The sequence below is a fragment of the Fistularia commersonii genome, chromosome 35 (assembly GCF_037954325.1).
Source record: "Fistularia commersonii isolate RoL2024-O1a breed Wild chromosome 35, RoL_Fcom_v1.0, whole genome shotgun sequence".
Lineage (NCBI taxonomy): Eukaryota > Metazoa > Chordata > Actinopteri > Syngnathiformes > Fistulariidae > Fistularia > Fistularia commersonii.
In genome coordinates, this window is record NC_141318.1 from 3,081,301 (window position 1) to 3,108,934 (window position 27,634).

At 52.3% G+C, this 27,634-nt stretch overlaps 2 protein-coding genes across 3 annotated transcripts; both read left to right on the forward strand.

The window, feature by feature from the left end:
* The first annotated feature begins 5,784 nt into the window (after positions 1 to 5,784).
* LOC147213808 (adhesion G protein-coupled receptor E5-like) lies at positions 5,785 to 15,560 on the forward strand. 2 transcript variants are annotated; one of them, XM_086142824.1, is made up of 16 exons: positions 5,785 to 5,998; positions 8,461 to 8,538; positions 8,947 to 9,096; positions 9,180 to 9,302; positions 10,596 to 10,733; positions 10,811 to 10,854; positions 11,503 to 11,607; positions 11,701 to 11,974; positions 12,055 to 12,248; positions 12,342 to 12,509; positions 12,763 to 12,957; positions 13,196 to 13,413; positions 13,485 to 13,643; positions 13,987 to 14,155; positions 14,257 to 14,358; positions 14,445 to 15,560. In XM_086142824.1, the coding sequence occupies exons 1-16, from the start codon at positions 5,968 to 5,970 to the stop codon at positions 14,484 to 14,486; spliced, it is 2,190 nt and encodes a 729-aa protein (XP_085998950.1). In that variant the 5' UTR covers positions 5,785 to 5,967; the 3' UTR covers positions 14,487 to 15,560. The 2 variants fall into 2 exon arrangements, with proteins under 2 accessions (XP_085998950.1, XP_085998949.1); XM_086142823.1 differs by lacking the exon at positions 8,461 to 8,538 and having other exon boundaries at positions 5,837 to 5,998.
* A 5,294-nt stretch (positions 15,561 to 20,854) lies between these two features.
* On the forward strand, positions 20,855 to 27,607 carry LOC147213809 (procollagen galactosyltransferase 1-like). Its single transcript, XM_086142825.1, has 12 exons — positions 20,855 to 21,169; positions 22,529 to 22,639; positions 22,716 to 22,833; positions 23,418 to 23,552; positions 23,856 to 24,060; positions 24,143 to 24,262; positions 24,517 to 24,593; positions 24,716 to 24,822; positions 24,906 to 25,038; positions 25,522 to 25,649; positions 26,097 to 26,303; positions 26,380 to 27,607. Exons 1-12 carry the CDS (start codon positions 20,952 to 20,954, stop codon positions 26,648 to 26,650), a joined length of 1,830 nt encoding a protein of 609 aa, XP_085998951.1. The 5' UTR covers positions 20,855 to 20,951; the 3' UTR covers positions 26,651 to 27,607.
* The last annotated feature ends 27 nt before the right edge of the window (positions 27,608 to 27,634 follow it).

Consider the following 27,634-nt stretch of genomic DNA (forward strand, 5'->3'; position numbering starts at 1 on the left):
TTACCATTGAGCTAAAGAAGAGCTTGTGTGTGTGTCTGTGTGTGTGTGTGTGTGTGTGTGTCTGTGTGTGTTTGTGTGGGGGGGGGGGAGCACTTTGAGTTCATGCACGCCCTGAACAGCTGGAGGGTTGGATGACACATATATATGCATGTGTGTGTGTGTGTGTGTGTTAAAATGAAAACTGGAAACCGAAAGGGCAAAGGTCATCCTAAGGGGATGCTGGATGGAGTCTGGGGCCGCGCCTCTTGCTCGTCCTTCCGACCGGGACCATGGCTTCCGCCGGCGGTGGCGGCGGTATGCGCTCAAATCTCAAGAGGGCGGCCTTTCTCATGCTTCCTCCCTCTTTTTTTATAAGAAACTTCAAAGGTTGTTGAACATCTGCCCTCCGTCACCTCACTCCACCCCTTGTCAGACTGATTGTGTGTGTGCGTGTGTGTGTGTGTGTGATGCATTGGGGGAGAACACACCGGCAGCCGCGCAGGGTCGGTGAGATACGGCGCAGACGCTAAACAGATGTGGACTCGTAGTTAATGGAGTCTGATGTAAACAGCGGGGGTTCAAAGTGGCGCGGGGCTCAGGACGTGCGCACACACACACACACACACACACACACACACACACACACACTCACACGTGGCTCTATATGATGAAGAGGCCCATATTTACATTTGCCGAGGGGGGTGGTGAGATGTACTCTTTCTGAAAACTGCAGCTCTGAGTGACAGGAAGGCAACGGTTGCCAGGCGACGGGCGACCGGGCCAAAGAAAGCACACAAAATCTCAGAAATCTCGCCGATGGAGCGGGCGATTCTGTTATTTTCAGTTTATATCAAAAGAAATGACACTTCGAGACAAAAGAAGGACATTTATTAATTTCTCATTCATTGTCTGTGCAGTTGAACCTGCACACAGGGTTAGTAGGAAGTGCAACTCTGGTTTGGACCAATCACAGCTGATGTATCAACAAGGGGGCGGGGCTTCATCCAAACTGGGCAGCTGTCAATCATCCAAACATTTCCCTCTCTCTGAGTCAGTCAACTGCTGGTGTTTTTTGGGAGACGGAGAGCCTGGAGAGATGCGATTGATATTTATATAAAAGAAGACAAAGCTGAAAAGCTCAGAGTCGCTTCCCGTCTTCTGATCTGCCTCCAATTGATTTGATTCAATTCTTCCAAATCTTCTCTTGGCACGCCTTGAAACACATTCTGTCAGTAACCTCGTGGATCACGGCTCTCAGCAGGCACCGTCCGGTTTGTTGACGTTGGTTTTAACGCGGCGCACACTTTTTTCAGACGTGTGACAGTGTGTTTGTGTGTGTGTGTGTGTCAGGGGGTTGACTTCCTAGGCCATAAATCCCTTTTAATTCTCCCTTTCCTGTTATTTTATTTTTACTTATTTTCTTATTTTCCCTTTCCTGTTATTTTGGCGAACACATTTAATAGCAGGGCGGCTGAAGGGCAGGGCAGCGTGCGATGACATGGCAGAGATGGTGGCGGGAACGGCTCGATTTTATTGCAGCATCCGTTGCCTGGCACCGGAGTACATAAACACCAGTTTGACGGTCCTCGAACTTCACCTTTTCACAACTTAAACCACAGATAGGTTGGAACAAGTTGTGTTTTGCATGCACACACAAACACACACACACACACACACACACACACAAACACACACACACGTTTGACATTGGTTTTACTTCCCCATCATCGGTGCTACTGACTGAATCGTTCAATGAGTTACTGAGTGAGTCGTTCGTTTTGTGAGAGGAGAGGGCTATCCTGAGTTCCTCAGTGAATCGTTCAATGAGTTACTAAGTGAGTCATTTGTATTGTGACAGGAGAGGAGTTCTCTACGCTACTGAGTGAATCGTTCAGTGAGTTACTTAGTGAGTCATTAGTTTTATGAGCAGGAAGGACTACTCTGAGCTACTGAGCTATTCGGTCAATGAGTTACTGAGTGAGTCGTTCGTTTTCTGAGCTGAGAGAACTACTCTGTGCAAACTGAGTGAATCGTTCAATGAGTTACTGATTGGGTTGTTTGTTTTTTGAGCGGAGAGGACTATCCTGAGCTACTGAGTGAATTGTTTATATTGTGATCGGATAGGACTACTCTGTGCTATTGAGTGAATTGTTCAATGAGTTACTGAGTGAGTCGTTCGTTTTGTGAGAGGATAGGACTATCCTGAGTTCCTCAGTGAATCGTTCAATGAGTTACTGAGTGAGTTGTTCGCATTGTGACCGAAGAGGACTATTCTGTGATACTGAGTGAATCGTTCAATGAGTTACTGAGTGAGTCGATTCGTGAGCGTGCAAGGCTTCTTGGAGCTTCAGATCAATTTGTTGACTAGGTCACTTGGTGAACCGTTGTTTCGTGAGAGGGAAGGGCTACTGAGAGCATTCTGTGATTCTTCGATCATGGTTCATAACATGGAGGAAAAAATGGAGAAATTGAAGCAAGAAACTAGAGCTCTTCCCACAGGGCTGATACAGTGATTCACTTAATATTTTTATACAAATACAATTAAATTAGCAGCGGCGTGCTGTTGAGAATCTTATCTGCCGGCTATTCGCCAACTAGCAGCAGCAGGGACAAGTTGGCGAATGAGTTAATAGAGACGAGGAATCGTGACTCACGAGTCGGTAGAAATGACATTCGGGTTTCGAACGATTTGTTAGCGCCTCGCACGTCAATCGCGTATACTTGGATCTCCAAGATAGCAAAAGAAGGTCAAGCAAGAGCTAACAGAGTGTCTCCAGATCCCTTAACCGCCAAAAAACGCCGCGGACGCCTCACACGGTCGCTCTGGAAGTCACAGGGTTCTGCCGAGCGGCTCGGTCACATGGTGACCACGTTGACCTTTGCGGCGTCGGTCAGTCTCGCTTCCGTTTTCATCCTCTCGCTGCAGTGGCGCAGCGCTTCGGTCATGATGTCACTTGAACGGTGGGTAGAGGAAGCTGTGCAGATCCTCAGACGCGTGTTTATATTTTCCAGCGTTCGCTCACTCGGAGGATGAACATCCGGAGTCTGGAGGAGACGCAGAGATTCCTGCGTTGTTGTTTTTTTTTTTTTTTTTTTCTTTGTGTTTGCCGAGTCTCCTGGCCCCCGAGATGTAAACAACCACCGCAGCTGTGCGACTGAAACCCCTAAACTCCGCTCTGTTTCCCTAAAATGGAATAATCGTGCATTTCCAAATAATGAAAAGCCAATGTGTGTGTGTGTGTGTGTGTGTGTGTAAACAGGTATTACCCATGTGGCTGCACAAATGGAAAAAAACATTGTGAACGCCGGAAGGAAGCTGTGCAACCTTATCGCTTTCTCTGAGACGCGTGTGCACGTACATGCACGCGTGTCACGGTGTGGTTAGCTGGTGTGTTCTGCACGTGTGCCTGAGGAGGAAGGTGGTTCTTGCGGGTTAATCATGTAACCTAACAGGTGGCCGCACACGGCGACGACCATGCGACCCAGCTGCTCACCGTGCACGGTTGACTTAGGGGGAGGGGCGTGCACGTGCTCTCCATACCGGACAGCGATCTCCAACCGAACATACAAAGTTAGCCACGTCGCTAATCTCATGCAAATGTCCGATAGCAGCAAATCGCCTCTTCCTCCCGAAACAACCGTGCACAACGTGCACAATTTGCATCCCGTGCATGCTGTGCATGCTGTGCACGCGTGTGCCTTGAAAGCCTCACCCGCCGACTGGTTGTTGTATTGAGATTTATGATTCAGAGACGCCGTTGCCCGGGAGACGCTTCGCTACCCAGCCTCCTCTTCTCAGGAAGGCAGTTGAAGTTCAGTCAATCTCCCCCACTAGGGAAAACCCCCCGAAGGACAGCAGCGGGTCTTTTTTAAAGAGACCTTCTGCCGATTTCACTTATACATATATTTAGAATTTATATTTATATATTTAGAACAACTATCACGAGGGGCCAAGCCGGCAGAATGTAGCGCACAGAAAGGCCGGCTTGAAATCCACGCCCGTCTGCTCGCGGGCCGCTGATCGATTCGCCTAAGGAACGCCGTGCATATCTTTAGGAGTGTGTGTGTGCGTGTGTGTGTGTGTGTGTGTGGACGTCTGGCGTCAGCGCTCACTGGAAAAAAAAAAAAAATCACAGCCTACAGCCAAGAAGCCACGCATCAGAGATGGTGAACAGATGTAGTAAGCCGTGCAGGTGTGTGTGTGTGTGTGTGTGTGTGTGTGTGTGTGTGTGTGTGCGGATATGTCAAAACCTACATTCCAAATTGGGCCAGTTTGCCACCGCAGCGGTGAAGGAGTGTGCCGGGGTGAGGCGTGAAGTTCAAGAGGAAACAGGAAGTAAAAGGAAGTAACAGGAAGTCACAGGAACAAATCAACGCTTTCTTGCAATGTGATTTCAAGTGCGACGATGAAGACAAAATTTAACACCCTAATTTTTTCATTATTTTAGACCCCCCTCCTCCCCTCAAGGGTCATGAGCGAGTCCCACCCCCTGACACACACACACATACACCCACACTCACACACACACACAGAGGCTCCAGATGAGATAATTCCGGCCTTGAAGGCGAAGATAATCCAGGTCAGCGCTGCAGTTGTGTGTATGTATGTATGTGTGTGTGTGTGTGTGTGTGTTTTTGAAACAGAAGAGGACAGCGGCGTCTCCACGGCTTCATGTTAATCGGCGGATGTCTGCTCCTCCGTGTGTGTGTGTGATGAAGATGAGCGAAGGGAGAGGGGTGGGTGGGTCAAGTTTTTGGGTCGAGACGAGCCTGAGAGCCGTTCTGACGCGGAGCAGAAAGCAAGGGGGATGAAATCCTTCCCCCCCGGCGCGATAAAGGTGCCACTGGAACCTTTAGAGAAGTGCAAGAAGGAACTGCAAGCACATATTGATCAACTTCCTTTTCCTGTGCTAAACAAAAAAAAGAAACTAAAATTTAAAAAAAGAATGTAGAGAAGCTGTGAGGCCAGGCGTAAGATTTTGTCCAGATTACACACACACACACACACACACACACACCCACGCACGCATGCAAACTGTTTTCCTGCAGGCTGCAGAAAACACCTGGCAGCTCCTCGTATCAATAGGCCTATAGGTGATATATCGGTGGATTATCAGCATCATCGGTGTTGATTTGGGTTAGTGGTGCATAACAAAACACAAAGCAGGGGCGAGTCTGAAAGGTTGAACACACACACACACACACACACACACACACTAGCCGAACAAAACAAACAGCCCCCTTGCATTCTGAGACTCCCATTCAGTGAGTTTCACTCTTATTCTGTCACCCTCGGGACTGTTTGTCTTCGTCGTGTGCATGTGAGCGTGCACGCCAGACGCGATGGAGGCCGGTGGGTGTTGGGGAAGGTTCTCGGGGGGGGGGATGGCGGCTGGGACGGGATTACTGGCAGCACTCGAGTACAGCAGCAGCTGCCGGAGCTGAGTGTTAGTCATCGCCCGCTCCCCCCTTTCCTCCCCCCGCCGTCCTCCTCCTCCTCCCATGAGAAACTCCTGAAATAGAGGCCGGAGCTCGCCGCCGGAGCCCCGCAGCCGTGACGGGAGGCGGTTTCCGCAGAGCGTAACGTGATCCGGAGCTGCTGGAAAGGCACGGAGGGGAAAGTTTCAATAAAAGAAAGAAAGAGAGGGTGGCGGAGGAGGAGGAGGAGGAGGAGGAAGGAGAGATTAGGCCACAGAGGTGGGGGTGGAGGTGGAGGACGGGGGGTGGAGAAACGCTCCCAAGCAGAGGGATCGCGCTCGGAGTGAGTCAGTGTGAGAGAGACGGCGGCCCGTCTGAAACCCTGAACCTCCTCCTCTTCCACAGCACAGGGGATTTCATCTTCTTCTTCTTTTTCTTCTTCTTCTTTGGCGATTTCAAAACCGTGTGGATTTTTCCTTCCATCTGCTGCTTTTTTTTTATTTTTGTTCTCTTCTTCGCCCGAACGTGGAAGTGAAGGGGCGGATTCACGGTGGAACCGACCTCGGCGGCATGGCGTGGGGAACCCAGCTGGTCGTCCTCGGTGAGTGACCCGGCGGTGTGTGTGTGTGTGTGTGTGTGTGTGTGTTATTGATCGATAAGAGAAGCGGATGATGCGGTACGGGTGAAAACTTTTTGTGAAAGGTGAAAGACAAGCGATAGGAATCAGAATCAGAATGGGTTTATTTATCCCCAAGGAGTGATTCCTTAAAAGCACTGATCAATTAAACTGATAGCAGGATGATTGATTTAAAGTGATCAGAAATACCTGAAGTTGGTTACCCCCCCCCCAGACCCACCTCAGATTATCATTAATCTAAAAACAAAAATATTTGTAAGAAAATAGGAATAAGTTGGAGGGGGTTTTTGCGGGGAGGTGGGGGGAACCAAGGGGGGTTAAAGACCCCCGGACCACCGGAGCCCTTTTCAAGGCCCCCGCGGGGTCACACCTCGGGGTCAGCTCTACCGCTTTTCTCCCCATATTATTTTTCCACTTCTTCCCTTTCAGTAAACAGCAGATTGATATAAAAAGATTTAAAAAAAAAAAAAAAAAGCAAAAGTATGTTTCACCAATGGAGGTTCACAACAGGAAGTCAAGAATTCAGAAGGACTGTTGCACCACTGTTGTGTCTTGGTGCTTGCGGTTTGAGGTGGAGGTGGAGGTGGAGCTGGAGGTGGCGGGGAGTCGGCGTTCATAGCGGTGATGTTGATATTTTGTTTCCATGCCGCGCCCCCAGGCTGCGGGGGGGGGGAGCCTCGCCGTTTGGCGAATGTTTGTAGCTGGAGTTTTTTTTTTTTTTTCACCACTTCAAATACATCATCGGCATACGTCAGCACCGTATCATGATCTGCCTCGAGGTGTCACGTAACCGCTGCCGCCGCGGCCCGGAAAGCCGAGCGACCAATAGGAAACCTGCCCTGAGGTTTAGAGGCAGAGTTCCTCAAAAGATGGCGCCATGTCTTTTTTCTGTATGGAAAGTGCAACTTTCTCATTGACGAAACATATGCAATCGGACGCTGCCTAGATATTTACACATGACCGCGAGGAGGGTGTGTGTGTGTGTGTTAGTGTGTGTGTGTGCGTGTGCGCACTTTCACCCACGACAGATAACCATTATGGTTACACTTTGAAACCATGTCGGGTGTAAAAGGCATCACGTTCCTCCCCAGGTTCTCCAACATAAACAGCCAGCAGGTCCGCTGAAGACTACATTTTCAGTAGGTGTGAATGTGAGATTGAATAGTTGAATGATTGACAGCTGACTGTTTGATTGACAGCTGACCCTGTGATTGACAGCTGACCTGCCCAGGTCAAACCCCGCCCCTCGTCCAATTGGACGTAGACGATGAATGAACGAAATATGGCGGCTAGTCGGGTGAATTCCGCCGCTGCGTCATATTTCCAAAGAAACGCTACATTGCCAAAGAAACTCCTCACACACACACATATGAACACACAACTCCGATTAAATGCCTCACACTTTGACAGTGATGGACTTCCCAGAAGGAAGCCTATCGTAAGTCATTTTCCCTCAAATCCGTTCTCATTTTTCTCATTTCGACGCGGACGCAGCTCAGGGGGGCGGAGCTTCTCAAAAACGCCGGCGTGGACGGGAGGCGGGGCTCCCCGGGACGAACCGGAGGACAGATGCTTATTGTCGTGCAGCGACTTGGACGCGGCGGGGAAGGTCAGCTGGTGGCGGGGGCTCATAGAGACGCTCTTTGTCCCCCTGTGTCTGTCCGAACCCACTTAGTCATAAAATTAGTCTCAGTCACACTGTCTCACACACTCCGTGTCAAATCCGGCCTGGTTTTATCTCCGAGGATGCAGTGCATATGTGTGTGTGTGTGTGTGTGTGTGTGTGTGTGTGTGTGTGTGTGTGGGTACAGTGGGAGTGTCAGCCAAACAGTAGAGCATTGTTGCAGTGGGAAAGGGATCATGCACTTCCACACTATGTATTTGTGTGTGTGTGTGTGTGTGTGTGTGTGTGTGTGCGTGTGTGTGTGTGGGGTGGGTCCCTGGGTCGGGGGGGTCGAGGGAGGTCGCATGGTAACAAACAAAATAACACTAAACAAACAGGAAGGTTGGGGTGTCATGGCCGCCCTTTTCTAAATTCTCAGAGTGAGGGGGCGGAGCCTCAGGGCCGGCTGCTCTGATTGGTCTAGCTTGTCATTTGCAAAATAAATGTTTATTCGCTCTTCCTGGTCGCCGGGCGGAGGAGCCAATCACAGCCAGGCTGAGGACAAGGGGCGGGGTTTAACCTCGGCTGTCAATCATCCAACCGCTCACTCTTGTCATTTGTTAGCAGCTAACCCCGCAGCATTAGCACTTCAGATGACAGCTGCTGGCATAGTTAGCGCGCTAAATGTCGGTTTCCTCCGAGGACCTCAGAGGCAACGAGTCTTTTTTGAGTCATTTTCTTTTCGCGAAAAACAGCGGCTGTCGGGAAGCGATATATAACTTTTATTTTGGCGGGGTCTTTTCTTTCTCCACCCCTCCTACAGGCTTGAGCTTGACGTTCGCGTCGGGAGAGGTCGCCGGGGCCAGAAAATGCGGTTTGGGCTTCGACAGCAATTGCAATGGTAAGAAAGCGCTCCACCTCCAACCTCCTCCGGTCGTCTCGAAAAAAAAAAAAAGAAACAGCACCTCCATTACTTAAGACTTCTCCCAGGAGTTTGCCAGGAAAAATCCCCCCCTTCTTCTTCTAATATTCCGTTTAACTTTTCCATTTTAGGCCCTGGAGCTGTGTTTATGCGGAGGGTGAATTACAGCGAGGGATTGGCTGGGTGGGGTGGGGGGGGTGGGGGGGGGTCGGGTTTCTCCGCGGCGCCGCTATTTTCAAGATGGCGTCTGGACAGGAGCGCGAGGAGCCGGGGGGGAGGGAAATGAAACTAACACAAATAGATTTGAATTGGAACCGCCGGGTGTTTTGGACACGGGATCCTTTCTTTTTGTTGTCGTTGGCGTGACGTGTCCGATCCGACCCGCAGACCTGAACGAGTGCGAGGAAACTAGCGAGCTGTGCGGAACACACTCCAAGTGCACCAACACGTTGGGCAGCTACTACTGCGAGTGTTTGCCCGGATTCAACAACCTGAGAGGGCCCAAGAACTTCACCTCCGTGGACGGCCAGTGCATCGGTCAGCTTCGCCTCCTCCTCCTCCTCGCCGCCGCCTCCTCGCCGCCTCCGTCCGCTGACCTTCTCCCCCCTCGACCCCTCCAGATGACAACGAGTGCCTGCAGAAGCCGGACATCTGCGGCCCCCGGACCGAGTGCAAGAACCAGATCGGCAACTACTCCTGCGTCTGCCTGTCCGGGTACATCGACCAATCAGGGGAATGCATAGGTGAGGGGGCGGGGCCACAACCGTGTGTGTGTGTGTGTGTGTGTGTGTGTGTGTGTGTGTGTGTGTGTGTGTGTGTGGGGCAATCCTAGGGTGACTACAGTGTTGCAAGCACTGTCAGTACTGTGGAGTGCTGATAACGCCGACCCGGCCTTCACACCTGCTTGTGTCCACTCATGTTTGAGCTGGGAGGGGGTTCGGCGTAACCACGGCGACGGGGTATCTGTGACTGTGTGGGTGAAAAGCCCTGATGCCTCAGGAGACTCAGGATTGGAGAAAGTGGACAACAAGCGGGTTCTCTTTCTCTTCCTCCTCCTCCTCCACTTTCTCCTCCTCTTCTTTCTCCTCTTCCTCTACGTCCTCTTCCACCTCATTCTCCTCTTTATCTTTTCCTCCTTTCGCTTTTTTTTTCCTTCCTCTTCCTCCTCCTCTTCCTCCTCCTCCTCTTCCTCTTCCTCTTCCACTTCCTCTTTCTCATCTTCCTCTTCCTCCTCTTCCTCTTCCGGTTTCTCCTCTTCCTCATCCTCTTCCCCTTCCTCCTCCTCCTCTTCCTCTTCCCCTTCTCTCTCCTCTTCCTCTTCCTCTTCCTCCTTCTCATCTTCCTCTTCCCCTTCCTCCTCTTCCTTTTCCCCTTCTCTCTCCTCTTCCTCTTCTGCTTCCTCCTCCTCCTCTTCCTCTTCCGGTTTCTCCTCTTCCTCTTCCACTTCCTCCTTCTCATCTTCCTCTTCCTCTTCCCCTTCTCTCTCCTCTTCCTCTTCCGCTTCCTCCTCCTCCTCTTCCTCTTCCGGTTTCTCCTCTTCCTCTTCCACTTCCTCCTTCTCATCTTCCTCTTCCTCCTCTTCCTCTTCCTCTTCCGGTTTCTCCTCTTCCTCATCCTCTTCCTCCTCCTCTTCTTCCTCTTCCTCTTCCGGTTTCTCCTCTTCCTCTTCCACTTCCTCCTTCTCATCTTCCTCTTCCTCCTCTTCCTCTTCCTCTTCCGGTTTCTCCTCTTCCTCATCCTCTTCCTCCTCCTCCTCTTCCTCTTCCGGTTTCTCCTCTTCCTCTTCCCCTTCTCTCTCCTCTTCCTCTTCCGCTTCCTCCTCCTCCTCTTCCTCTCCCTCTTCCTCTTCCTCCTCTTCCTCTTCCTCCTCCCTCAAAGGCCTTCAGGAAGGCTCCCAGGCATCGGTGTTGGTTTTGTCAGAGCTCAGAGCTCCACTCAGGGCGGCCTCGGTCCACGCCGGTTGTCTAGTCCCGTCGCCATGGTTACGTCCTCGAGGCGGCAGGTATGAGCGGCGTGCGTCCCGTGTCTCCACGCAGACGAAGACGAGTGCATCCAGGGGAAGCAGGAGGAGATCTGCGGGCCGGAGGGGATCTGCGCCAACACCGAGGGCAGCTTCTGGTGCAACTGCTCCCAGGGCTACACCAACTACGGCAACGAGAGGATGCCGTGTTCACGTGAGTGTGCACATCGCCGCCGCCGCCGCTGCCGTGTCATTTCCTGCTTCGCCGCTAACTAGTGGTTTTTGCCTCAGAGCTGGACTGTGGCGTCTTCAGTGAGCAAAACACCATGGAACAGGTAAGCTGCGCCACATTCATTTGTTGTTTGAACACACACACACACACACACACACAGGACCAAATCCCACGTAGAGAACCCAGGAAGGAAGCAGGTCAAGAGAGTCGCTGTGATTGACAGGTTAAGCCCCGCCTCCTGGTGACAGCAGGGACTGACTCCAGTATCAACATGAGACAATGAACTAAAGAACCGACAGATAGATAGATAGATAGATAGATAGATAGATAGATAGATAGATAGATAGATAGATAGATAGATAGATAGATAGATAGATAGATAGATAGATGAACCTTTGGATTGAAGGATAAATCATTGAAGGATTAGATGAGTGAATGAATGGAATGATGATGAATGAATGAATGAATGAAGGAACAATTAGATGAAGGAAGGATGTGATGAATGAATGAATGAATGATTTGATGAACAGATGAATGAATGGATGGGTGAATGAAGGAACGATTAGAAGAATGAACGGATGGATAAACGGATAGATGCTGTAAACAGATGATATTATGTGGAGGCGGGCCTGGATGTTCTAACTGGGGAGGCAGATGCTCCTCCATGCATGAACTTCTCTTCATCCCTCTTTCTCTCTCTCTTTCTCTCTTTCTCTCTCTTTCTTTCTCTCTCTCTTTCTGTCTGTATCAGAAAGGACTGGCCAACATTCTGTCTCTGATGAGAAACAGCTGCTTGTCTCTGTCTGACTCGTCCAAGCCCAGCGCCGGGAAGCTGGAAGGAGATTCCTTGCTGGAAGTAAGAACACACACACACACACACACACACACACACAGACACACACACATGGAAAGCCCAGGAAGTTCTCACGGCCTTCACAAAATCGCGCAGAAACTCTTCACCGAGACGTCGGCCATCTTGTCCTCGGGCGGGTTGGACGAGGGCGACGGCGTCTCCAGGTTCCTGGACACGGTGGAGAGCTCCATCCGGCTGATCGGGCCGCAGCTCCGGGAGAACCGGACCAGGATCGGCACCGCGGACGCAGACGCCGAGATCGCCGTGCACCGTGGGAGCAGCCCGCCGGCCGGACCCGTCCGCCTGGCCGACGAAAACGCCCTGCTGGAGACGGACTGGAGCACGGCGGCGGGGACGGGGCCGTACCGCGGTAAGGCGCTCCGTTCCGATAGGCTCCGCCCCTTCCTGTTAACCGCCCCGAAACCGACGTGCGTCCGCGTTCGTGCACAGGCTTCGCGCTGGCGGGGTTGCTGACCTACAAGAACCTCTCGCTCGCGGATTCCTTCGACGAAATCCAGGGTTACGAGAGGAACGGCGTGGAGCCGTCCTTCCAGGTTCTGTCCCACGTGGTGTCCGTCGTGGTCTCCAACCCGTCCACGCAGAGCCTGAGCAACCGGGTCCGCATCACGCTCAAACACCAGCAGGTAGCGCAGATCCCCCGCCCGCGCTTTCGCCGCCGTCGGATCGGCGTCGAGATGACGGGCGCTTCCCCTCCCCCTCTCGTGTTTTTCCTCCAGGACCTGTCGACGTTCTCCAACGTGAGCTTCATCTGCGCCTACTGGGGCGAGAACGAGGCCTGGTCGCCGCGCGGCTGCTTCCAGGTGCGCTCCAACCTCACGCACACGCTCTGCTCCTGCGACCATCTCAGCAGCTTCGCCGTGCTCATGGCGCTCTATCCCGTCGAGGTGAGACACACACACACACACACACACACACACACACGCGCGTACCCCTTCGTGGTTATTACATGTTAATAATCATGTAATAACAGTTGAGTATGAAAAGAGCGGTTTAATCCAGCGGCGCCGTCGCGGCAGATGGCTTCGCGGTTAATCTCAACCGTCTCCACGGCGATCGGCCACAGTTAATCCCTCCCTCGTGGTCGTCGTCCCGTCCGACCCGGAACCGCTTTTGACCCCGAGCCGTCTCCCCTCGCAGGACACCTTCGCGCTCGTCCTCATCACCAAGGTCGGCCTGACGCTGTCGCTGATCTGCCTGCTCATCTGCATCCTCACCTTCCACTTCTGCCGCTCCATCCAAGGGACTCGCACCACCATCCACCTGCACCTCTGCGTCTGCCTCTTCGTCGCCGACCTCTTTTTCCTCGTCGGCATTTCCCAGACGCAGCCCGTGGTGGGTCCAGAGCTTCACGTCGTCTTCTAAAGTGCTTTCGTTCGATTTTAGCGTGTAATTTCAGAACCCCCGTGCACTCTGCAGGCATGTGTAAATATTTAAATTGCTGTTTTTATTAGCAAACCGTCGTTTGCGTAAGAGCGCGGGGGGAAGGTGGTGCCGGGGCGTGGACGCTAACCCCTTGCTTCCCCTGTCTGACCCCCATGTGTGTGTGTGTGTGTGTGTGTGTGTGTGTTAGGGAGGCTGCAGGTTCGTGGCGGCGATGCTCCACCTGTTCTTCCTGGGTGTTTTCTCCTGGATGCTTCTGGAAGGGGTGCAGCTGTACCGCATGGTGGTGCTGGTCTTCAACCCCGCCATCCGGCCCCTCTACCTCTTCGCCGTGGGCTACGGGGCGCCGCTCGCCATCGTGGTCATATCCGCCGTCATCAGGCCCGAGGATTACGGCACGAGCCGGCAGTGAGTGCGCACGTGTGGAGAAGCCTCGTTTTCGGTGTCGCCGACCCTCACGCGGTTTTCTCCTCCGGTAGCTGCTGGCTGTCTCTGGAGAACGGCCTCATCTGGAGCTTCTTCGGGCCCGTGTGCACCATCATCTTCCTCAACGTCTTCTTCTTCATCGTCACCGTCTGGAAACTGGCCCAGAAGTTCGCCAGCCTCAACCCGGACCTCTCCAAGCTCAACACCATCAAGTCAGTGTGCGCGAAAGCATCGGCGTACGGAAAGACGCTTCTGGGATTTGGCGTCGTCGCACAAATTCCGCCCGTCTCCGAGGAGCGGCCTTCAGGGTCCCGGCGGAGAACAAAAACACACACACACACAAAAAAAAAAAACAAAAAAAAAACGCTCCAGCATTTGACCTCCGCCCACAGGGCCGAATGTGTGATTATGTAAAACCTCATTATCGGACATCTGCATATTAACCGGTAGAAGGCGAACAAATCACACCATGAGCGCGATACTGTGTGTGTGTGTGTGTGTGTGTGTGTTTATCTGTTGCCTTCCCTCTGACCCCGCCCTCCTTCCCTTCTGCAGAGCGTTCACAGTGACCGCCATCGCCCAGATGTGCATCCTGGGCCTGATGTGGGTGTTCGGCGCCTTCCTTTTCCGCAAGGAGAACGTGGCGGCGGCGTACATCTTCACCTTCCTCAACAGCATGCAGGGAATACTGGTCTTCGTCATGCACTGCCTGCTGTCCAAGCAGGTGGGACACGTGCACGGACAGCCGAGGCGAAACATGCGGCGACGCCATCTTGTTTTACTTTTTTTTTTTTTTTTTTCTTGGCGTTCTGTCGCCCTCTGCAGGTCAGGGACGAGTACGCGCATTTCCTGTCCTGCATCTGCACGCCTCAGAAGAAGAGATACTCGGATTTCAGCAGCACCAACCCCTCCAGCAGTCAGACGCAGGTGACGGGGGGACGCCGATCTCTTTCTGTCCCCCGTCGGGACAGTAAGAGATCCCTGACCGGGGTGTTGTTCCTGTCGTTCTGCAGGGTTCTCGCAGCGGGCAGCACACCGGAGAGTCCCGGATATGAGGCCCTCCGACTCACGCTCAGCCAGTGGGCTCGCAAGAAACGTCCCTTTTTTTTTTTTTTCTTGTTGATTTAAATCAAACTACGGTCGTTTCTGCCGTCGTCAAAAATCCTCCGCTCCGCTGGAGTCCCCGAATGCCACGTATTTTGCGGGCAGACTCCATCCCAGTGGCCTTCACAAGCTGTAGATTTCCTTAAAACCCGTTGAATGATGTGAAACATCTCGGGAAAAAAAAAACAAAAAAAAACAACCCGACCAGAAACGGCTTTCGTTTCTCCCGACTCAGAGGCGCCGGCCAATCAGAGGCCGCGTCTCATCTCTGTACCGTACAAACCCGGTTCGTATGGTCATTTTTATTTTTTTTATTTTTTTTTACTTTTAGTTTAGTTTTGTACCAGAGCCTGAAGCCGCTCTCTCCCAGAGCCACACACACACGTGATATAAGCTGTAGTGCCTTTTTTTTTTTTTTTAATACTTTCTGGAAGTTACTATTTATTTCGAAGCGCAGCCTCGGAGAGGCGCATAACTGAGATTGCATGGTTGCAGAGCGGCTGTTAGAGTGTGGGCCTGCAGAGTGACCCCTGCAGGCCCTGCAGAAGGGTGGACTGAAATCCCAGAGTTAATGATAAACTCCTCAACATTCACAGATGAATTGCTACGAATAAAAATATTAGATTTTTGTTTTTTAAATATTTCGCTCTTTTTCACCACACGTTTCCGAGACTTTGAATTTGCTCATTTTTATTGCACTTTGCCTTAAAGAGAAAAAGAAATACAGCGAAAGCAGTCGTTTGCTGGTTATTACACGATAATAAGCAAAAAAAAAAAAATATTATATTTAAACTTGTCAGTGATCGCCTTCCTGTTGCTGTATCTTGATGTGAAATGGGCGTCCTCCTGAATGTATGAATCCGCCGTGCTCGTGCACAGGCGTGTTACGGTGCACGGACCTATTTTTCTACTTTCTGTGTTCGGTACGTTTTTTTTTTTTTGTTGTTTTTGTTTCTATTTTGATTTTCTTATTAAAAAAAAAATGTGCACGGCAGGTTTGTAATAAAGCTTCTATTTCATGAGGAGACGGAGGAAGAGTGGATTATTCTGAGGATGGACGGATGGATGGATGGATGGACGGATGGATGGATGGATGAGGAACATTGAGACAGGTGATGAAGAGTTTTGAAATGTGGATGACCCCAGGATGACATGACACGGTAAGCCTGTGTGTGTGTGTGTGTGTGTGTGTGTGTGTGTGTGTATGTGCGTGACTGGGAATTGTATTGCTGAAGTTATTACAAAACTCTCTTCTGCAAGTCTTTGCCTGCAAGTACAAAATGGCTGCCTGAGTTTCCTTACACACACACACACACACACACACACACACACATACACACTCAATGGATGCAATGGAGTCTGTACTTTAGTGCTACTATTTAACACTCGCATTTCCAACAGTCCCTGAATGCATCATGAAGGATCTCCGTCATCCGTGTGAGAACCTCCATCTCCATCAAATGTGAATCAGCTCTCCACCCAGACTGACCTTCTTCTTGACCTTCGTCCTGACCTTCGTCCTGAGGAGGAACCCTGCAGGTTCTCACCCGTCGGACCTGAGGCGTGCATTCTGCACATTTGAGAAGACGGAGAAGAAACCAGAGCTTTGAGAGGAGGAGGAAGAGGAACTTAAAAGTAACTGTGGAGATAGTTGTGGAGAGTGTGTGTGTGTGTGTGTGTGTTTGTGTGTGTGTGTGTGTGACTACAATCAAAATGTGCCTCCAGAGCAAATTCAAGTGTTCTCCTCCATTCTAAGCACAAAAAGTTTACTCGTTGTTTTTTTTTTTTCTTACTCGTAAAACCTCAAAACTTTTCATTTTATTTTTATTTCTCTTGGTTTAAAAAAGATCCCAAAAAAAGAGCAGGACACATCTGGATGTGCAGATGAAGTTTCTTCTTCTGTCAAAAAAAAAAAAAAAAATCCTCTCCTCGGGCTTCAAATGGAAAAAGGGAACGATTCATTTTAATGCGGTTTTACTTTCCGTTTTTTCTCTCCATCTTCCTCCAAGAAAAGTCAGCAGGTTTGTTGAAGACAAACCTTCTTAGGTGTGAACGAGAGGGCGAATGGTTGGAGCTTCAGTGAACCGACCCACTTTTTGGCCCACGGGAGGCAGATGGAGAACATGGAGAGAACCTGGCAAGGAGAACGGGGAGAAAACACACCGAGAACCCATGCAGGAGAACATGGAGCCACGTTCTCCCTCATGGAGAATGTTTTACAAAGAGCATCTATGAGAAGGTCAGAAGACGGGGTTGATATTTCAGGCCCTCAGATGTTTCCTCACGGGTTTGTAATCTGCAGCTGGCGCGTCCAGGGCCGCCGTCGTGTTCTGTCCGACTCCTCTGTAATTACTGTGTAATTACTGTGTAATTATTGTGTAATTATTGTGTAATTACCCCCCTTTCATCCAGAGACAGCGTGACCCTTTTTCCTTTCTGTCCTTGGGGGAAACGAAGAGTCTGAAGAGGAGCGTGACTCCTGTGATGATCCATGAACTTCTCCGGATTACAAGGTCGGAGGTCAGAGGTCAAGGTGGTGTTTGTAGTCCAGTCCCACCCGTGAAGCCCCCGAGGGAGGGAATGTTCGTCACGACCGCCGGAACGCCAGGAGGAGCAGATGAAAATCTGGGGATTAGCTGAGAAGACCCCTCCCTCCTGACGGGGCGAAGCATCTCCTCTGCTTGGACGCCGCGCCCCCGCATCTCCCGGACAGCCGTGGTCACGAAGCCTCGTCCACGCCGACCTTGACGGAGATGAAGGTGACGAAGCAGAACGTGTCTGAGCGAGGCGGTTACCTTGGCGACCAGCCGGAGGTTCGCAGAGCTAATCCTCCTCCGGGAGCCAATCCTGGACGAGAGGGCGGGGCTTAACCCGGCTGTCAATCATCCAACCAGTCACACCCTCATTCACACCTTCGGATGATTCTTCAATGAGCCAGATGAACGTGGGTGGATCAACGCAGAACCCGGAGAGAACCCAGGCAGGAGAACATGGAGAACCCACAGGAACCCAACACGGGTTCCCTCTGTGTTGATTTGTTTACCATCTCGTCGCCCAGCGGATGAAGATGGAGACGGTTTTCTGCAGCGTATGAAGACGTCCATCCTCCTCCTCCTCCTCCATTTAACCCTTCCAGGAAGTTTCGGAGCTCCTTTTTTTTTCCCTGGACACAAAAACAGCTGGGTGAGAGGGGGAACTCATCCCCCGCCTCCATGGGCTTTTTACAACACCCACGGTTTTCCCACACACACACACACACACACATGCACTGCTCAGACATGAAGCCTTTTCTGAAGCTTCTTTTTATAACTAATATAAGTCTAATATTACTTATAGTATATTATATTGTATTATTTAGGTGAAGTCACGAAGTGTTTTTTCATGTTAGGTTTGCTGAGTCGTCCAAATCTGTCACTCATTCATTCTCTAGCCAATCACAGCTGAGACTGGGGCAAGGAGGCGGGGCTTAACCAAGACGGGTCAGCTGTCAATCATCCAACCACTCTCTCTTCACATCTACACACCATTTAGAGTCTCCAGCAAACCCACTGACTGTTTTTAGACCGGGGGGGTCTGGAGAACCCAAGCAGGAGAACCTGGTTGTTTTGATTATTGTGAAAAAGAGGAGGCTTCATTTCCCATCATCCCCCACATCTGCTCCTGCAGGGCCACGCTACGTCAATGGAATCCGATCTTTCCATTTGTGGTTCCTCTGCATGCCGAAATCCAGAATTTGTGTGTGTGTGTGTGTGTGTGTGTGTGTGTGTTATGCAAGCGTTGAGACGGGATGTCAGACGGTCGTCTCCTCTCTGGGCGTCTGTCGGAGCTGCACCTCCCCGGCGTGTGCTGACACAGCGGAGGTATGAGATGAGCCTCCGTGTCTCTGCAGTGTTTTTGGGGGGGTCGAACCCTTGCACCCCCCCCCGGAGTTTCATTTCCCGCCGCATTCTCCGCTGCGGCGCCCCGTCAGAAGATGGCCGAATGGCCTGACGGCGGAAATGAGGAAAACGGGGAGATGAAGGATCGTCTTCTACACGTTAGCCACGCGTAGCATCTCCGCGCTATCTGAGCCAATTCTTGACCGGCTATATTTATTGGGCGTGACGGCGTCGGTGATTCTTTTTCTCACTTTCTCTTGACAGGTTAATTAGTTTACAGAGCCCCACAGGGGACATTTGAAAGTGTGAAAAAAAGATATATTTTTCTTAAAGTTTGGGGGAGGAAAAAAAAAAAAAAGTTCTTGCAACATCTCGCAAAAAGTGCTCACATTAAAAGCAGTGTTCTAATATACATCTCATATGAGGACATTTATTTTATTCTCGTCATTGCTATTGTCACTCTATTTATATCGTCGTTCAGTTCTAGCTGTGTACTTTTCACCCTTACTGTTATTATCCTTGATGTTGTTGCTGTTTATTTATTCGTGGATGTCTTTCTATCTTTTGTCTCTCTATTTATATTATATTAACATTTATTTTACTTTCTTATTTTTTGACTGTTATGCTGCTGTGACAAAGGAATTTCCCCTATGGGGATCTATAAAATGTATCTTATCTTATCTTACCTTATCTTATAACATTGATGATGTAGAAACACAGAGTTTAAGGTAAACTAATATCATTAGGTAATGCTAATCCTGCAACCCTAATGTAATATCGTTGGGATAAACAAAAAAAGTTTTGTTTTTTTTCTCCATTCCTTTAAAAAAAAAATTTTTTCAACCCTTCAAAATGTCCCCTAAAGGGCTCTGTTATTATTTAATTGTCAGAAAAAAGAAAAAAAAAACGCTCGTTGGAATGTGAGGCTTCGAGACGTGCCAAAGCCAGGAATTCACTCTGAGCGAAGTTTATATTAGATCCAAGCCTTTTGCCCCCCCGGGCGGCGGAAACCAACCTGGAACGACTCGCCGGCTCAGCGAGCGCCGCCGGGGTTCTCCGAGAGCACGCCAACAATTGTCTGCAAGTCTTGCGCAGGCGTTTCCAGAACCGCAGTCTTGAAGCCGTTGTCTTCGGGTCCTCGGCAACCGGCTTCCCCCCTCCTCCCCTCCACCTCCCCCTCCACCAGCCATCAATCACCTCTTAATGGACATTTTAAGTGTTTTCGGTGTGTTTGAGGATTTACGGCAAACGGTGACCTGACTCCTGGGGCGACAAACATCCCCCACCCCCCCACATTCCCACTCTCCAGCAGGCGAGACGGGTGGGTAGGAGTGGGGGGGGGGGGATACATGAAAGGATGTTATAGTGTGTGTGTGTGTGTGTGTGGGGGGGTATCTCTTTTTATCTTAAGAGATGCGACACAAATGGCGTGAGACTAGGCCGACGGCGGCTTGTTATGTCTGTCTGGGTTTCGGTGGCGTGTATGTTAACATGTGACCCTCCCATCCCCACACCGATTTGCAAGGGGAGTGTGTGTGTGTGTGTGTGTGTGTGTGTGTGTGTGTGTGTGTGTCCACCACCCGCTTTTCCCGTGTTCTTAGATGGTCGATAGGTGTGTTATGGCGTTCGGCAGTAGGTGTCATATCGGCGTCCCTCTATTGGTTTCCCTCAGTTGGTGTCTGGGCCTGGGGGGTTATGAGGTGTGTGTGTGTGTGAGGTCCAGATGTGTCTTCCATGTATATTTTATTCATGTTGTTGATCGTGTTTGTAGAAATGCTGCAAAATAAACCACAGTTCTCTGGATGACTGAGTCTGTTACACTCTGTGAACCCAGACATGTCTCTGATGGCAGATAACACCGGCGAGTGTTCGTCCGATAGCGCAGTAAACACACAGATATCGTAGATGACTTTGTATGCATATTTTACAGGAGCTGGTCCTCACAGGTATAGGAATCCCCCCTGCTCCGATTCCAGGTCCTCCGTGGTCGACATGGCTTCTGTCCAGGTTCTTTCCAGGTTTCTATGTTCTTCCTGGGTTCTCCTTCCTGGCTTCTCCATGTTCTTCCTTGTTCTTCCATGTTCTTCCTTAGTTCTGTTCAGGTTCTCCCTCTTTCCAAACGCAGGTTCATTAGCTTGTCAATGTGATTGGCAGGTGACCCTGTGATTGACAGCTGAGTTTAAGCCCCGCCCCCGGAAGTGCCGGAGAATTAAAGATGGCGGATCCTCGACCAGGTGAGCGCGTTCAGAGGAACCGGAAGGAGCTGCGACGCACGCGGGACTGACGTGGACTTGGTGGCCGCGCGACCGGAAGCGGCCGTTGAGTGACAGCTCCGCTGGCCCCGCCCACTATAAAAAGGGAGGCCGGCGCGGAGGAGGAGCCACTTCCCTCCGACGCTCTGGCGGAGACCCCGCCCTTTAAAGCCCCCCTCCCCTCCGCCATGTCGCCACCGTCGGCCGAACACAACAGCGGTCGGGACGCTGCCTCCCCTCGTCCACCCGTGTCCTCCTCCGGTGTGCCGCCGCGTCGCCCCCTGCCATGCGCCGGGCCGTCCCGCTGCTGGCCGCCCTGCTGTGTCTTCTGCTGCCGGGCCCGGGCCGGGGCTATTTCCCGGAGGAGCGCTGGAGCCCCGAGTCGCCGCTGCTCGCCCCGCGGGTCGTCGTCGCGCTGCTCTGCCGCAACTCGGCTCACTCCCTTCCGCTGGTGCTCGGGGCCGTGGAGCGCCTCCGGTACCCTAAGGACCGCATCGCGCTGTGGTAAGTCTCCGTGACACACACACACACACACACACACACCGCGGTGTGTAACGTTACTCCCGGCCTGAGCTCGTTACCTCACAACCGTTAGAAGTAACGACCGCGTCTGCGCATGCGCCGAGAGCGAAGAAGCGGTAATAGTCATCGTGCGGCGTGGATTCGACACCGGGACGGTCCGGGAGGGCGGGGTCCGATCCACACACACACACACACACACACACACACACACACCCCCCCGAAAAGTTCCATTCAGTCATGGATCTTTTCTCTCCCTCCTGCTCCTTCTCCCCCCCTTCATCTTTTCCCCACGTCTCTGGAAACAAACCCTCATGGTTCCAGTGAGGAGAAAACCAGAGCTCTGGTGGAGCAGATGTGGATTCTTCTTGTGAGTGTGTGTGTGAGTGAGTGTGTGTGTGGGGGGGTCTTCAGCTGCAGGAAGCATTCTCTGACCTCTGACCTACCCCTCCACCTTTTTTCTTTTTTACAGCTGTTTGGAAATGCAGCGTCAGGATTGAGCCGCACCGGCCTTCTGTCAGTACCTGCGCTTGTTAAAAAAAGTGACGGGGATGGCATACCTGACAAGATGCAACACACACACTTGTTTCTCTTTGTGTGTGTGTGTGTTCTGCAGGGACTTGCATGTTGGCCGGTGCCCAACATCCCATAAATCTTGTCCTTTTGTCCCCCGTCTCTCTCTCCCTGATTTCCCACCTCCCCGGGGCGCAGTTCTATCGTCGGTATTCAGGCAATGCCAATCACTCACTGTCATCCCCCCACTCCCCTCCAGAACGTTGCCGCCACATACTTTCTGCCGTCGAGGGGAGGACGGGGTGGGTAGGCGAGATGTTGACAGAGCGCGGAGATGGATCGGGCGGGCCGGGTTCTCACGTAGGTGCTGAGGCCGGGCGGCCATGTTGGAACACGACGGAAGGGTCCGCCCGCCGCACGCCGGCTGTCACTCACGACATGATGGGGTCGCCGTGGAGACCCGTCTCCGCCGATGTTTACACATTCTTCCTCCTCTTGGTTCGCCGCCCCTGCCTGTGCACACAGATTTGTTATGATAACGCAGACAGCAGGCGACCCCCTCGCCGCCGCCCCTTTCGGCCCGCCGGCGTTCATCTGATGTGCACGGAGGGTCGAAAAACCAGAATGCGTTAAAAACGCTCCAGAATGCATTGCGGGTTGGACACGGGATCGGACCCGTATGCACGAGAAGCCTGGGCCACGTCCCTCGCCTTGGAGAACCGGGAAGAACGGCAGCAAGCGGATCTTTCCAGATGAGCCGAACACGCGAGCTTAGAACGCGGGCGTCCGGACGCCTCGCCGCCTGACCCGCCGTGCCCCTTTGACCCACAGGGTGGCGACAGATCACAACGTGGACAACACGACCGCCATCCTCAGGGACTGGCTCATCCAGGTGCAGGACCTCTATCACTATGTGGAGTGGAGGCCCGATGAGAAACACAGGTACGTGTGTGTGTGTGTGTGTGTGTGTGTGAGACAAGCCCACGGGTCACACCCCCTCTGCCTGTGCCCGTCCCAGTGCCTTTGTGGACGAGGTGGGCCCGAAGCACTGGAACAACCTCCGCTACGAGCACGTGATGAAGCTTCGACAGGCGGCGCTGGAGACGGCCCGCGAGATCTGGGCCGACTACCTGCTGGTAGGTGACCGCTCGCGCCCTCCTCTTCATCCAGTCAGGTGGGCCGCGTTTTGTGATTGATCGACAGCTGGGCCGCCTCTCTCCAACACCAGCTGGGATTGGCTCTTACCTGGCTCCCCCATTCTGCAGGGAAAATTTGTATAAAGAAAGAAGAACAAATGAAAAATCACGTGAATGATGATCCAGGGTGAGCCCGGCCTCTTGCCTGATGGCAGCTGAGACAGCCTCCGGCTCGGAGTGCAGGATAAGCACTACAGAAGATGAACGAATGAATGAACGAACGAACAAATATAAAGCAGACATGGAAAAAAGCAGTAGTTCCCTTGAACACCTGCGGGGGGCGCTGTGGTGAAGTGAGGGTCTGTTCAGCATGAAGTCCCCCTTCTATGTCGGATTGGACAGGCGGTTCCCCGGGAAACGTCAAGGCCGCTCTGAATATTCCACTCCTCTGTTAACATGGCGCCGCCCTCTGCTTCCCGGCCATGGCTGACATCTTCGGGACGCGAACGTCACGCGCGTCCATGTCAATAACCCGGCCTTGTGTTGTTTTTTTTTTTTTTTTTTTTTTCCCCGGCCGTCCGCAGGTGATGGACTGCGACAACCTGCTCACCAACCCGGACGTGCTGTGGAAGCTGATGAGGGAGAACAAGACCATCGTGGCCCCGATGATGGAGTCCAGGGCCGCCTACTCCAACTTCTGGTGCGGCATGACCTCGCAGGTGCCGCTGCTCGGACCGTGCCCGCCGACCCGCTCGCTCGCTGAGTCGCTATAAATCCAACCCCCACAGCATTATTAGTGTATTATTGATATGTGTGAATGCAGACAAACCGACATCAGCGGTGTCTTCAGATCTGGAGTTATTACACTGCTTCATTACACAGTGATGTCATCGTGGGAAAATAATTTGGGGGGGATTCGATGAATCCCAACTGTAATGACGCATCATTAGCGAAGGCCTTTTAGAGGCAAAAAATTAATTAGCGTCTGTGTTGAATAAGGTGTTGTTATATAACCCCCGCAGGGCTACTACAGGCGAACCCCGGCCTACATGCCCATCCGGAAGCAGGAACGGCGCGGCTGCTTCGCCGTGCCCATGGTCCACTCCACCTACCTGGTGGACCTGCGCAAGGAGGCCTCCCGCCAGCTGGCGTTCCACCCGCCGCACCCGGAGTACAGCTGGGCCGTGGACGACGTCATCGTCTTTGCGTACTCGGCACGCATGGCGGGTGAGAGCCCGCCTCCCGGGCGCCGTCGACAACCTCTCCTGGCGCCGATTCTGTTCAACGCGACCCTCTCTGTGGCTGTCAGACGTGCAGATGTACCTGTGCAACAAGGAGACGTACGGGTACTTCCCGGTGCCGATGCGCTCCCACGCAACCCTGCAGGACGAGGCGGAGAGCTTCCTGCACACCCACCTGGAGGTCATGGGTAAGAGAGGGACGTTCAGGGCTTGCACTGTGCTTTCGAATTATATGTGGTTTATCCTGAGCCTTGCTACGTTAGAGCGAATGGGGCTTATTAGCTAAAGCTCGCTAACAACAAGGTGGCGCCAGGTCAAGGTGGTGCCGCTTCGTGAAGGGTGGATCGCACGTCCGAAATGATCGCAGTTCAATCTCGGAATTTTATTTCGAGCCGACATCTGAAATCAAACCGGCTCTAAAACCCCTGCTTTTCTTTAAAAGTCAAAAATCCTCCGCTGGAACCCTCTGACCTGTTGCCCCGACCGGCCAAGCAGCCCAACAAGATGGGCTTTGATGAGGTACGGTCCGATTTGATCTCACACACACACACACACACACACACACACACACACACACACACACACACACACACCCCGCGTGTATGTGCCTGAGGCTCGGTGTTTGTGCCCCCCCAACCCAGGTGTTCATGATCAACCTGGTGCGGCGGACGGATCGCCGCGAGCGGATGCTGAGAACCCTCCTCGAGCAAGAGCTGACTTGCAAGGTCGTCCCCGCCGTGGACGGCATGTACGTTCCCTCGTGCACGTGCACCCCCTCCCTCCCCCCCTTGGGCAGCCCACTGTCTAATCCAGGCATCTCCGGCCCCCCAGAGCCCTGAACAGCAGCAGCATCGACGCCATGGGGATTAAGATGCTGCCCGGCTACAAGGACCCGTACCATGGACGGGCTCTGACCAAGGGGGAGCTCGGCTGCTTCCTCTCGCATTACAACATCTGGAAGGAGGTGAGAGTCTCCACACACACACACACACACACACACACACACACACACACAAACTCCTGGGGCCCCCCAGTAGTTGCACATTGCCGCCTGGAAAACAAAGGAGCTCTTTCATGTGTATTTGCATGCGTCAACCATATGAACATTCACTTCATTGATCCAGATGCAGGGGATTTTGGTGAGCAGCGATCTGTGCTTGGAGGGACATCTCACACACACACACACACACACACACACACACACACACACACACACACACAGAGGGCGCTGGATTTGTTTATGATAATAGCTACTGGCTCCTTTCACGCCCTTGTTGTTTCTCACAGTCCTGAGATAGCAGGCCTGTGGAGCGGCAGCTTCAGAGCTAGCGATAGCATAGTTAGCCTCATGCTCTTGTGAGGATACGTAAGCGCCATGTCACTGTGGATAGACATACATGTATTCTGTGGATTGAACAGCTGTGTGTGTGTGTGTGTGTGTGTGTAGATAGCGGAGCGTGGTCTGCAGACCTCCCTGGTCCTCGAGGATGACCTGCGCTTCGAGGTCTTCTTCAGACGCCGCCTCCAGACACTTCTGCAGGAGGTCACGGCCCAGAAGCTGGACTGGGATCTCATGTGAGTGCCGTGAGAGGATTACTAACCCCACCACCACAACACACACACGCACACACACACAGGCATATACACACACACACACACACACACACACACACACACACACACACACACACACACACACACACACACACACGGGAAATCCCTCCATCTGTCGCACATGATTTCCCTGGCAGCGCTGATCAGTTCTTTTTCTCGGTGTCAACACTGACTCACCCGGAGTGAAGGCCAAAGGGAAGGGGGGCATTCAGGGTCCCTGGGAATTTTGAAAATGTATCTTCTGTCCCTTTTGGACAAGGCGTCTGGCGGTGGGCGGCGGTACGACAACCCTAATTTAGAAGAAGCTCCAACCTGGTGCATCTGCGGCCCCGTTAGCACAGATGCTAGCTCAGTTCGCTGACGCGCTAACGCCGCAATGGCCGCCGCTCGTCTTCCATCCCTCGACAGCTACATCGGACGCAAGCGGATGCAGGTGGACCACCCGGAGAAGTCCGTCCCCGACGTGCACAACCTGGTGGAGGCCGACTACTCCTACTGGACGCTGGGCTACATGCTGTCACTGCAGGGGGCGCAGAAGCTCCTGGGGGCGGAGCCTCTGAAGAAGATGCTCCCCGTGGACGAGTTCCTCCCCGTCATGTACAACAAACACCCGGTGTGAGTATCTCTGGGGGTTCCCGGGAGGCTGGGGGTTTCGGTTACCACCTGACGTCCTCCCGCTCCAATCCTTTAGCACCGACTACATGGAGCACTTCGAGCGGCGGGACCTGCGGGCGTTCTCGGCCGAGCCTCTGCTGGCGTTCCCCACCCACTACACGGGCGACGAAGGCTACGTCAGCGACACGGAGACGTCGGTGGTGTGGGACAACGAGACGGTGAGGACCGACTGGGACCGGGCCAAGTCCAGGAAGAGCCGCGAGCAGGGCGAGCTGAGCCTGGAGGCGCAGAACTCGGACGTGCTGCAGTCGGAGCTGGAGAACTGGAGCGCGCGGGACGAGCTGTGACGATAAAGAGGGTGAGGAGGGTGAAGAGGGCGGCCTTAGAGTCCACGCAGCAAGACGAATACTCTTTCTCCCCTTTTTTATTTTAGTTTTTTTTTTTTTTTTTTAAATCTCCATCCCCCCACCCCCAGTCTAGCTTTATTTATTATACAGCTTTAAAAAAAGTGGATACTTATATAATGTTTTTTAATGCAAAAGAATGAATGAATGAATGAATGAATGAATGAATGAACCCATTAACAGCAGGAGAACTCACCACCCATTTTTATTTCTGTGTATTTTTAACCCTCCACGTGCATCCTCAAACTGAGGGGTATTACTTTGACTAATCCCTCATGGTTTTGTTTCTTTCCTCTCATTATTTAATTTTTTTTACTTTTTTTTTTTTTTTTTACCCAAGAAATAATAAATCTTTTTTTGTACAGAGACGTTTGTGCGGCCTTTTAATGTTTATTAAGTTGGGAGTTTTTCAAACGGCAGCCATTTTGAAATCTCCGCTGAGAAAGAATGTAGAAGGAACCAGGAGAAGCCGAGCAGAAGCAGGACAAGCAGGACCGAGTCGAACTCTTCATCCATCCGTCCAGACTGCTGATCCTGCTCACAGGAGCAGAGAGGGTGGAGTCTAACCCGCTGTCAGTCATCTGGACGTCCCAGTGATTCACCTTCTCCTTTCACATCCATGGAGAACCTGGAGACTCCAGGCAGGAAGACATGAAGGAGAACATGTAGAAACCTGAAGGAGGGGAACCCACTCCGACCAGAACCCGCCGCCCTCGTTTTAAACGCCGAACCGAATCAATCGCCGTGGCAACGGTCAGCACACACGGATGCTAACGTGCGCACCCACGTGCACTCGTGTGATTCAGACTAATCCCATGAGAGCTCCTCCTCCTCCTCCTCACCTCTATATTTACCTCCTGAGATTAACCCGTGGTCGCTTTCCACTCGCCCAGGTTCCCCGCCCGCCGCTCCCCGCTCGCGCCGCCG

Coding starts and splice junctions, on each gene's coding strand:
- LOC147213808 (XM_086142824.1), top strand. CDS start 5,968: ATGGCGTGGGGAACCCAGCTGGTCGTCCTCG. Junction 9,303..10,595: donor CCAATCAGGGGAATGCATAG/GTGAGGGGGCGG, acceptor GTCTCCACGCAG/ACGAAGACGAGTGCATCCAG. Junction 13,644..13,986: donor TCCAAGCTCAACACCATCAA/GTCAGTGTGCGC, acceptor TCCCTTCTGCAG/AGCGTTCACAGTGACCGCCA.
- LOC147213809 (XM_086142825.1), top strand. CDS start 20,952: ATGCGCCGGGCCGTCCCGCTGCTGGCCGCCCTGCTGTGTCTTCTGCTG. Junction 22,640..22,715: donor AGGCCCGATGAGAAACACAG/GTACGTGTGTGT, acceptor TGCCCGTCCCAG/TGCCTTTGTGGACGAGGTGG. Junction 24,061..24,142: donor GTACTCGGCACGCATGGCGG/GTGAGAGCCCGC, acceptor TGTGGCTGTCAG/ACGTGCAGATGTACCTGTGC.